Raw genomic sequence first — 11,493 nt, 5'->3', positions numbered from 1 at the left:
TCCAAAGCTTGGTTCAGTTCTATTATTTCATTGTTGATTTTCTGCCTAGTAGATCTGTCAATTTGTGATAGTGGGGTATTTAAATCCCCCACTACAATTGTATTAGTGCTTATTTGGTTTTTCATGTTACTTAATATTTGTTTTATATAGTTGGGGGCATTTATATTTGGTGCATATATGTTTATGATTGTCAGCTCTTCCTCTTGAATTGTTCCCTTTACAAGGATGTAGTGTCCTTCTTTGTCTCTCTTAATGAGTTTTGGTTTGAAATTTACTTTATCTGAGAATAAGATTGCTACCCCTGCTTTTTTCTGGACTCCTGACGCATGGAGAATTGTTTTCCATCCTTTCACTTTCAGTCTATGGACTTCCTTTTGCACTAGGTGTGTTTCTTGTATACAACATATTGTTGGATTTTGCTTCTTAATCCATTCTGCCAATCTGTTTCTCTTGATTGGTGAATTGAGGCCATTGACATTGATGGTTACAACTGATATATTTTGACTTATTCTTGTCATGTTTTTGTTTGTTTGTTGACTCTTTTTACTTTTTCTCCCATCTCCTTTTAGTTTCTTGCCTTGCCTATTTGATTTGGTCTGTTGGGCCTCATGTTATTGTGAATTTCGTTGTCCTTTTCTAGGATATTGTTTAGAATTCCTTGCAGTGCTGGTTTGGTGTTCATGAAATTTCTCAGGTGCTCTTTGTCGTGGAAGTATTTTATTTCCCCATCTATTTTGAAAGAGAGTTTTGCAGGATACAAAAGTCTAGGTTGGAGATTCTTTTCTTTTAGGACTTGGAATACCTCACTCCAGGCTCTCCTTGACCTAAGGGTTTGTGTTGAAAAGTCTGCTGTGATTCTAATGGGCTTCCCTTTGCATGTGATTTGTTTCTTTTCTCTTACTGCTTTTAGTATTTTGTTTTTCTGTTGGATTTCTGGAATCTTGATTATTATATGTCTAGGTGTAGATTTTTTTTGATCGTGGCAAGTTGGGGTTCTATATGCCTCACTTATCTGTATGTCTAATTCTGGGGGTGCCTCCTTTTGAAGAAATCTGCAAAGAACAGGAAGACAGTAGCTCCCAGGAGAAGAGTTCTGAGGTGGAGCGTGCCCCAGAGGGCGCCCGCCAGGGAGCCCACCGCCGCCAACATATGGAGGACCTGTGCTGGCCCTTGTGAGGACAGAATAGAGGACTGTACTGGCCTGTCACCACGGTGGTGTTCCAGACTGAGCTGTCCCTTTGCCTAACTTCTGCTCAGTTGCTTCTGGCCCTGCCTCAGGAACAGCCTCCCTCCTCTCCCGCCCCGCCCCCCTCAGGCTCTTTTGCACCCTCAGCCTCTGCCCTGCAGCTCCTCCCTCCCTGGCCTTCCTGTGCCCTCTAGGAGCCAGGCCTCTGCTGCACCCTAGACAGGGAATAGAGACTCTGCAGCCCTGGGGCTCCCCACACCCTTCCTGGAACAGGCTGGCTAGCAGTGCTTTCACCTTTATCATAAAATCCATTTTCTGGCACACACCCTAGGCTCAGGATGCTGGGCTCCTCATTTCCAGGCCCCCTCAGCCTGAGAGTGCCACAGTCAGTGGAGCCTGATTTCCCATCACTGTCCCCCAGCCCGCGGGCTCTCTGGCAGAAGCAGTGCTGGACCTGTCTTAGGAATTTACCATCAGGCGGGCAGCATACTCTGCCCTCACATGAAGGGCTGCATCTCACAGAGCTGTGCAAGGGACGATCGTTTCAGTCCTGACTTGGGGTCAGAACAGGCACTGTGCAGGAATAAGGGAATCCCTGAGTGTGAAAGGTTCCCAGAGGAAGCCTTCTCTCTGAGAGCGCTCTGCAGAGGAGAAAGAATGGCACCAAAACTCCCAGCACTGAGCTGGGTCCATCATAGGAGGTTAGGTAACATTTATGGCAGAAATGTCTTTATCCTGGGCTTTATTCATTTCTTTATTTTTGCCTGACTGTGAAGTTCCTGTGTGTCCAGGCTCCAAAGTCCATGCCAGGCTGAGGTGCCTCCCTGTTTCTCCTCATCTGAGAGTCCTCCACAGAAGCGGCTCAGTTCTGGGAGACCTCAGCACACACATGTGCAGTAAATGTAGATGTACAAAGTCTGCTTTAAAACTTTTCATTAAAATACTGGAGAATTTGAATTTAAATTTTCCAAGCTAGATGACACGGGTAGTCAGGGTTTAGCAGATGTCCTTCAGTCTGTATCTTCCTGTTTTAATACAGCTGTTATGCGATGGTGCACTATTTCTAATACTTATGCAGGAATTTTTACACCTGCTTTTAAAATGCTCTTGCTTGTTATTCCACATTGTTATCCTGATTTATGCAAGTGGCAGTATTTTGTTTGTTTTGACAGTTAGGTACTCCCATATTACTATATCACAATTTATTTGCTTGTTCCTATAGCAAAAAGCAATTACCTTTCTTATCCCCCTTCTCTGTTTAACTGCTTCACCTTCACATAATGCTGCACATGATTAATTTTATAATGGCACAATTAGAGGCTCTTATTGATTTTTTTGGGGAAATAATGATATTTTCTAAAACATTATTTACTAAACACAATAGTCTTTTAAAATTGTTCTATGGCATACAGAAAAGATAGAATCTTGATTCGAGACAAATCTAGTAAATCTTGGTAAAAGGAGCTGCAGTCTAAGCTGTATCTTGTTCCTTTCCAACCCCTGCTGTTAAGGTCCCTTATAAGGAGCTGTTGCCTCTCTGCCATGGGTCACCCTGCCTTGCAGCCAGCCAATTATGTACTGAAACCTCCTCAAACTGAGCTAAGTACACCTTTGCCTCCATTCAGTTTGGAACTTGAGTATTTTGATTCAGCAAGGAGAAAAGTAACTAAGACCCACCCCGTCTTCTCTCCAAGGGCCAGCAGTCTCTTGTGCCTGTGGGTCCCTCATCCACCCTGGGGACCTGGTAGTGTGAAGCCACCAAGGAGCTGCTCTGAGACCCAGGTTGAGACACTCAGCCCTTCCCTAATAGTGGTGTCCTTGTTGGCCCTTACTCACCATTGTGGCTGTGGGTGCTTGTACTGAGGTCACTAACCAAGTGCTGGTGGGTTGCATACAGCCACTCTGGAAGTGTTGCCCCATGTTTTACTTTGGATCCAACAATTGACATTTCCTTCAGTTCCAAGTCAGTTCTTCTGTTCTACACAACCCAAAGCTGTGAGTTTCATTTTGCCTCTCACCTACTGGCTATCCAGTCACTGTCAGTGTCTCTGCGTGATCTCTCCTCAGCAGTGTGATCTATCTTTCTGTATCGTTTAATCCAGTTTCTTCTCCTCTATCCACTCTTTATTGGTTCCCTCTTAAGCTCCACACACTCTGATTCCTGTCTAAGGTATTGTTTTCCAAACCTAGATACTTTGTTTGGAAAAGCTGAGTTCCTGGCACTCACTGCTCTGCCAGTTCGGGACGAAGAATATGATCTGAAAAGAAAACAGTCTCCACATTTCTTCTATACACCTACTTCCCAGGTTTGGTCAGCTGTGCTCTTAACCTACATGGCCCAGGGTCCTAGGTCAAGGCAGTGTTTCCTTATATACATCATACGAACTGTCTACACCAGGTGCTTTCACTGCCTGTAAAAAGGGAAGCATACCTTCCCTGATGCCCTCCCGGAAGTGCATTCTGAGGCAGAAGCAAGATCAAGCACTGAGCAAAATTCCCAAAAAGGAAAGGATTTTTGCCTTGCTCTGTCTGTTCCCCGGATCCCACTTCTAACTCTTGTTGGCTATTTTGTAAAACTTGAACCTGAGAAATTGCCACACCTCACATGCAAATACTTGGCTGCAAAAGAAGGCAAGTGAAAGGAACAGTGTAACTATAATTTTATCTTCTGCTTTATTGCTTACAAATCACTTAAAGTCCATTACTCCTTTATTTGCTTTAACGCTTTCGAAGACTTGTATTTAGAGACGGAATCCTGTTCCATCCCATGTTCAAGATGAAACGGTAAATAATTTTGTCCACACATGGGTGCACTGTATCAGTTCTGAAGGAAAGAGAAGAGCTCACATTTTGGATCCATTTTCCTCTTAGCCCAATTCTTCCCTCCCCCACCTCCATTCTGTCCCCTCACATCTGTGTGGGCACCAGAGGCTTCAGACAGCTGCCATTTCTTCTTTCTTGCCTTTCACTTCCTTCTCCAGCATCATGCCCTGGGGACAGCACAGATGTTGTAGCTCTCTGGGGAAAGTGTCATGCCCACCCTAATCTTCAGGCTCAGCTTTTCATTCTTTGGGGGTTTGAAGGTAAATTTTTGCAGAAGGGAAGTGAAGAAAATAAACAGCTCAGACCTAGCCAGCTGTTCTCCAAGGCATCCACGTTTTCCTGTGGGTCAAAAACAAATGATTTGTCTTTTCAGAAGCCCTGTTACCTCTAGAAATTTGCATTCTCAACTCCCTCCAGCAAAACCTGACCTTGAACTTTATTTCTAACTTTTTCTGTTTATCTGACAACCACTTAAATTCACCAAAGGACGGGAAGTGGAAATCCAGGATCACAAGGTCAAATGCATTTACAGGTTAGTTGTGGGGTGAAGAAGCAGAGTGCAGAGTAATAGAAGTGGGAGGCCTGGGCTGACTCAGAGAGTGGTATCTTGTCTGAAACCTTTCAAAACTCATTTGATAACTATGAGAGCTGTCAATGAAACAACAACAAAACGATATAGTCTGTTTCAATTCTTAAAAGCAAACAGGAAAATAATGCACCGGGCTCCTAACATCTAAGCCACTTATGCCTGTTACTCTCCTGCATTGTGGGGACCCCCTGATAAGTACAGCCCTCCAGATGGAGCTGCTTGTTTTTTCCTCTCTGATTTGTCTGTCTTGGCCAGGGCCTTTGCTTCCAATGTGAGGGCGGAACAGGGTCCTCCCCTCCATAGCTCATACGGGTCACCACACTGGCCACATCCCAGAACCCGGAACATGGAGAACTGGGGGAAAAGGGGACAGAAAGCAGTGCTGAGGGTAGTGGAGACCACCTTGGGGGGAAAGTAATGTAAGAACAGCTGTAATGTCAAGTAAATCTTGGGTATGATGTAATTAATCTTGGTAGCACCTCATGCTTCTAAGTACTTGTCACTGGACTCAGATAAAACCACAGAAGCAGAGTAACTTGCATGAAGTGAGCTACTGTAACCAAGGAAAAGTCCAAGCAAGTCCTCTTGCCTCATTTGCCCTTAGACTTAAATCTCTGATTTGGGAGGTCCCACAATACATTAGCACATTCTCACCAGCTTGCTGTAGACGATACGTCTGCTGCATGGGTTAGAAGAGTGGCCTAGGCTACTTTCCTGGGATCTGAAGGTCACTCTTCCTGAAGACGCTTTCCCTTCACTTTGCTCACAGATGTCTCATGGGTGACTGAAATGGGATACAAGGATCTCTGTGTTCACATTGCCTCTGTTCCCTTAGCTGTCTCAACCCTTGAATCAAATGTTACTTACTTCTCCATATAGAGTTGTTGATCATTAAAAGTGCTTAGTCCACGGGGAGAGAGTTGAGAAGAGGAGGTGATGAGGGCAATGATTAAAGTACATCACATGCAGGTACAAATCTGATGAAATGAAACTCATTAATCTGTATAACAATATGTGCTCAACAAAAATGGGACAGAGTTTAGTCCAATGTTAGTGTTCATTGTCCTATTGCATGTGAGAGCTGGCATGCATTTTCCTTTGCTTTGTATTTGTCGTCTTATCTGCCCCTACTTTGTCCTTTTTCAGCAACCTGTGTAGAAGTCCCTAATGTCCTTCAGACCCATTCTAGGGTCCAGACCCACAAACCCAGGATGTTTGGTGTGGGATGATGGTGTCACAAAAATTCCAAGGCCTCTGGAATGAGCTGGCAGTGACCACCTGGGGATCTCAGTCCACATCAAAGAGACATCATTTGGAACTGTTCTGCTGGCTAAGGATATTTAGGCACTTTAGCCCAGCTGAGAATATCCATACCATTCCTGCTGTTCTCTGTTCTGTGAGAGTTGGTCACTGTCTTGACCAACTGATGAGTCTCTTCACCCAAAGCCCCAAGTGAGCTGAGGCCCTAAACTGCCGCCCATAAAGAACTGTCTGTGCAGGAGTGTGAGTGCTTGCAGTCCCTGGCCCAGCCTCTTTCCCCACGTCTGGTTCAAAAGCTCGCATCATCTAGCACCATCTCTCTGGTGACTCTGTGGGAAAGAGGTGTGAACCCTGGACAGGCCCTACTGGACCTGGGCTTGCAGACACTGCCTCAGTGTGAAGGACTGTGCGGCCACCAGGATTCTCTGTTCTACAGAGTGGCTTCAGAAGGGCTAGCACAACATAACGGGTTTCTTTGTCAATATTTTTCTCTCTTTCTTCTGCTTCTTCTTATATTAAACTCATTTTTCTATTGAAACATAAAAATACTATGAACAGGCAGCCTGGAACGTATTCCTAAATCTGAGCCAAGCTTTCAAACTAGAAGTGAATTTTCACAGTGTGCAAAGGTGACTTGGAACTCTGTGTAGAAAGGCAGAGGATACCATCAGAATTCGGGCACATTCAGGGCATCACAGCAGAGAGAAATAAACATCAACCCTGCAATCACACCACCTCGTGGGTACATCCCACCTCACCCCATGGTGACCCTCAGGGTCACCAGCCATAAAAGATGCTGCTTCAAAAGGCCAATCTGAATTTTACTGTAAGTTAATTATAAGCAAATTCCATGTCTCCCCTAGCAGTGTTTTCTGGAAACACTGAGTCATACTGAAAAGACCGTGTGAGGCACACACAACTTTGGGTTTTGATAAAACTAATGGACACTCATGCTATCTGAGCCACAGGAATATTGTGAGTATATTTCCCACATTGGCTTGTGCCGCACTTGCATTATTTCCAAAGTGTTGATGTTAATTTGAACCTTGTACGGTTACAGGAGGGCAATGTTGGAAAATTTAGAGCATGCATGGTAACTGCATTCCTTTTAAGATAAAGTATGTCAATACACGAGTTATCTTTCTAACCTAAATCTCAGTATTCAGGTTGAATTGCCGTGTTGGCCCTTTGCAGTAAATAAGCATGTTCTGGGGTGTAGTTTCGGTGCTCATCTCTAAAAGGTTTGCCATCTCTGCACTAGGGCGTGTGTTCCATGACAGAAGCTTTGTTTTGTTTTCTACTGAACTCATATAGTTATATTCTCGGGGCTGAATGACACATAATAGAGGTTTGCAAAATATGTAGTGAAAACCACCAGCAGACTAAAGGTTCAGGGAAGGGGTGATGGGTAGGGGAAGAACCAAAAGGGAAAAGAAAAAAATGTGAGAGAATGAAAAGATGAAAATAAAGTGTTTGTAGATGGGGAGGGGAGGAGGGGGTGAGGGGAGGGCAGAGGTAAGGGGAAAAAATGAGAATCAAGTTTTGCCATGTAGAGGTACATGATCCCAACAATGAATGTAACTGTACTGTATCCCTAAAATGTACCAATAAACTCAATAAAATTAATAAAAAAAAACCACCAGCAGAACTAAGAGATAACCTGCAATGTGGGAAAATTTTTTTTACCAGCTGCTCTTTAGACAAAGGACTATTATCAAGAATATATAAAGAACTCAAAACAAGCACCCCTCCCAAATATAAAGACCCAATTCAAAAATGGGCAGCTGAAATGAACAGACATTTCTCAAAGAAGTAAAAGCAGCAAGTAAATATATGAAAAAAATGTTCCACGTCACTGGTCATTCAAGAGATGCAGATGAAAGCAACACCGAGCTTCCACCTCAACCCACAAAGAATGGCTATTATCAAGAAATCACACAATAACAAATGTTGCAGGGGTTGTGGGGAGAAAGGAACTCTTCTCCATTGTTGGTGGCAGTGCAGACTAATGCAACCACTATGGAAATCAATATGGAGATACCTCAAAGAGCTGGGACTAGAGGTTCCATTTCCAAAAAGGGTATCTTTCCAAAAGAATTAAAAGCATCATATCACAATGATGTATGCACACCTTTGTTTATAGCGTCACAGTTTGTAATAGCTAAAACTTGGAAATGGCCCATTTTCCCATCAGTTGGAAACTGGATAAAGAAGATGTGGTTTTTCTATAAAATGGAATACTATTCCACCATAAAGAATGAGAAATTAGATTCATTCATAGGAACATGGAAACATATTGAGGACATACTACTAAGTGAAATAAATAAATCACACACATGTAAATACCAAATAGTTTCTCTGGTGTGAAAACTATAATAAGTTACATAAGATCCTAATGAGATAATTAACAATGTGAAATAGGAAGAAAAGGGCTAAAGGTGTAGGGAAAGTGGGAAGGGTAGGGGAAAGGGAATAAGGGAAAGGAAAAAAATATGAGAAAATGAATAAATGGAAATAAAGTCTTTGCAAATAGGGATGGTTGGAGGGCACAAAAGGAGGGCAGGGACAAGGGGAAAAAATGAGAACCGAGACCTGTCATGTAAAGGTACAAGATCCCAATAATGAATGTAACTGTACTGTATGCCTAGAATGTACCAATAAACTCAATAAAAAGAAAAAAATTTGCAGTGAAAAAATTGCCTTCTTAATTTGAAAACTCTTCCAACATTTATAACCAAGTGGTTGAAATTTAAGAAGAAAATTTGCCATTGATGTTATGATATTAAATATTTTAAAAACAAATTGAATGTGGATTGAAAATAAAAGAGAGAAAAATGATTTCACTGAATCAAACTTTTGAGTATTCAAGTGGCATAAAATATGTATTTATTAATTTGAGTTTTTAAAAGTAATTAAAATTTAAATAGAAAAAAAATCTTCAAGAATTTCTCATAAAGCATAACCCAGTCTGCTAGGCTATCATCATCTTTCAGTCACTGCCTAATGTGTGTAAGGAGAGGAGGTGGCTGTCTCCCAATCTCCATATTTAAATATCATCACTATTTTCATGTGAGCTGAATATTTGCACTTATTTGTGATACTCTACAAAGATGGCAGATATTCAAGCTTCTTTGAGGGCAAGATTCAGGGTTGGAGTCTCTCACCCCTGTGCCCAGATCACAGGACAGATGAAAACTCCATCAGAGGAAACGGAATGACTGAGCTTTAGGTAGGATCTAAAACAGTGTGCAATTCAGAGACTGCTGGGCCAGAGCCAAAAGCAACATGGAGTCAAGGTGGGATGGGCCAGGTGAAAGAATCTTATTCAAAACAAAAGATTAAAAAGAAGACGAGAAAGACAGGAGGGAGGAACTCTTGTGATATCACTCCTTCTCATCAGAACTCACCCAGTGAGAAAGGTAGAAAAGATTCCCTTTTCTTAAACTGTCCATTCTCCAGGAAATGCTCTGGGTTGAATGTGTCTGGAGTCGCCCACTCTGTGGGGTCCCTGTGCAGTGCAGTCAAATTGGTCAGGACCATGGTCCCCTAGGAAAGGGAGCAGAGAGTCAGGTGAGGCTTGACCCATGCAACACACTCAGGCACAGGGACAGGGTCCTGGGCTCCCAAGCTGGGGCCTGCTGCTGGCCTCGGCTCTCATAACCTGCCAAGCCCGCTGTCCCTTGAGCTCAGTCTCCAGGATCCTACACTTGTTCACAGGTCCACTCTGGACAGACTGTCCTTGCCGGCAGGGAAAGTTCCAGGGAGGTTAAACTACTTTAGAGTGTAGAATGCCTTTCTTCCACAGGCACGTGTCAGTGACCATAGCAATGAAGTCTCTTTTGCTTCTTCTTTCTCTTCCCTGCAGTATCAACTGCTCTCCCCACTCACAGCAGGGTTAGTAGCACTAACAGGTGGTCAGGGTCAGCAACCGCTGTTCCTCCAGCCACATGGCCAGAAATCCCAGAGGCAGGAGCGTGAGCTTTTCCTTCATGCTGCTCCTCGGACCCACCGGTGAGGCTGGATGGTTTTCCTATCAGTTCATTCTGTGATCTACATTCTCTGCCTATGAGAGGATTCTCTTTGAGGTGATGCCTTGTTCACTCAGGTTCGCATAATGACTCTTAACCATGCCACTGCCACCCCTTTCAGTCTGCTCCATATCCAGAGAGCTGAGGGCGCGTTGAATATGACTTCAGCATGTCACATCTCCCATGTACTCACATGGAAAACTCCATAATCTTGAATGCTTCCTGACACTCTCAGGTCACAAACCCAACTTCTGATTCACCAGGACTTGCCCCTTTTGGCCTGTTGTCTTAGAGACAAAATACCTGACACCCCAAATTAAAGCAGGAAAAGTTTACTGGAGCTCCCAGTTTATAAAAGTTTCAGTCCATAACCAACTGGTTTCAAGGCAGGATGACATGGCAGAGGGGCCTCACAGAGAGGACAGGAGACAGCAGAAGGTGAGCAGCAGCAAGCAATAGCAGTATCCCCTTTCTGTCCCTTTTATTCCATACAGGCTGCTGGCCCCTGGGGTGCATGGCACTCACATTCGGGCTGGGGAGCCTTAATCCCAGCATCACACACTTAATCCCTGAATCACACACCCTAAATCCAGCCACTTCCAAAAAACCACACCTATGCCTGCATGAGCCTTTTGGGGGGACATCTAGACACAAGCCATAATGCTGGGGCTCCCATTAAGGTGCCTTCCTCTGGTTCTTCTAACAGACCATGATCCCATGTTGCTTATCTTGTGGAAAAGGATCTTCTGTTTAGCTTTTCATAAACTTACTTCTTGCCATTCTTGAATTGTTCTTTCCAAACTCACTTCCTTCAAAAGCTATGCTTCAACAGGTCATCTGGCTCCTATGTTTCCCTCTAGCTGGAGGATTCTGAGAGCATCTTTGTAGAACCAGCGAGAGTTTTCCTTTGGTCCCTCATCACGCTTTCTAAGAAGGTGCTTCCATCCCTATACTGCTCAGGGTTGTTTTTGGATCCAAATGTTCTACATACTTACTGCATATTTGTTGGGTTACTAAAGAGTAATAACTGCTATTCTCAGCATGAATCTCTGCACATAAGACCACACTTACCTCCATGCAGAGCCTGAGGTGAATCTAAGTGTATTTTACAGGTGAAGAAACTGAAGAGCTGAGGTTTGACAACTTTCTAAGTCAGAGAGTGAGCAGACAGAGCCATTTCCTGCATTAGACTTGTCTGGCATCAAAGCCGTGGCTCCTGCCCTAGGTGCAATCAGATTTCTCAGTGTCCAGGATGGTTCCTAAACCTGTTACTAAAATGTAGTGGTAAAAGCAGTCTAGTGAGATGGCCTGGTGCTTTGCAGGTGGATGAATGGTTAGAACAATACAAAGAGCACCTCACATGTTCAGAACTCCGCCCCTCCACAGTAGGACTTCCTGGCTCTGCAGTGGCCCTACCCAGCAGTGTTCAGTGGGAAAGCTCCCCGGTTCCACCACTGGAGAGTGTCCCTGAGGAAAGCCTATTCAGAGGGACTGAGACAAACTAGAACAGATCCTCACAGGATGAGCAAGTTGGCCAGAGAACACAGGGAGACACCTAATCGTGCTTTATGGATGAAAGATGCCAGGGACACGGAGGAGCTGAGTGT

The 11,493-nt window shown here is 43.9% G+C and overlaps 1 protein-coding gene across 1 annotated transcript in view; it reads right to left on the bottom strand.

Moving 5' to 3' along the window:
* Positions 1-4,074: 4,074 nt before the first annotated feature.
* LOC104859960 (cytochrome P450 2J2) overlaps positions 4,075-11,493 on the bottom strand; it is a 40,024-nt gene continuing 32,605 nt past the window's right edge. The window contains exons 8-9 of the mRNA XM_010620866.2: positions 9,266-9,404; positions 4,075-4,348 (exon numbers count right to left, since the gene is read on the bottom strand). Of these exons, the coding sequence (XP_010619168.1) occupies positions 4,170-4,348; positions 9,266-9,404 (318 nt within the window). The 3' untranslated portion in view covers positions 4,075-4,169. The remainder of the gene's footprint in view (positions 4,349-9,265; positions 9,405-11,493) is intronic.

Source organism: Fukomys damarensis, unplaced genomic scaffold, assembly GCF_012274545.1.
Source record: "Fukomys damarensis isolate Sample0158 unplaced genomic scaffold, DMR_v1.0_HiC HiC_scaffold_23, whole genome shotgun sequence".
NCBI lineage: Eukaryota > Metazoa > Chordata > Mammalia > Rodentia > Bathyergidae > Fukomys > Fukomys damarensis.
The sequence above is the reverse complement of the archived record's forward strand: the minus strand, read 5'-3'. Positions and strand labels throughout refer to the sequence as shown.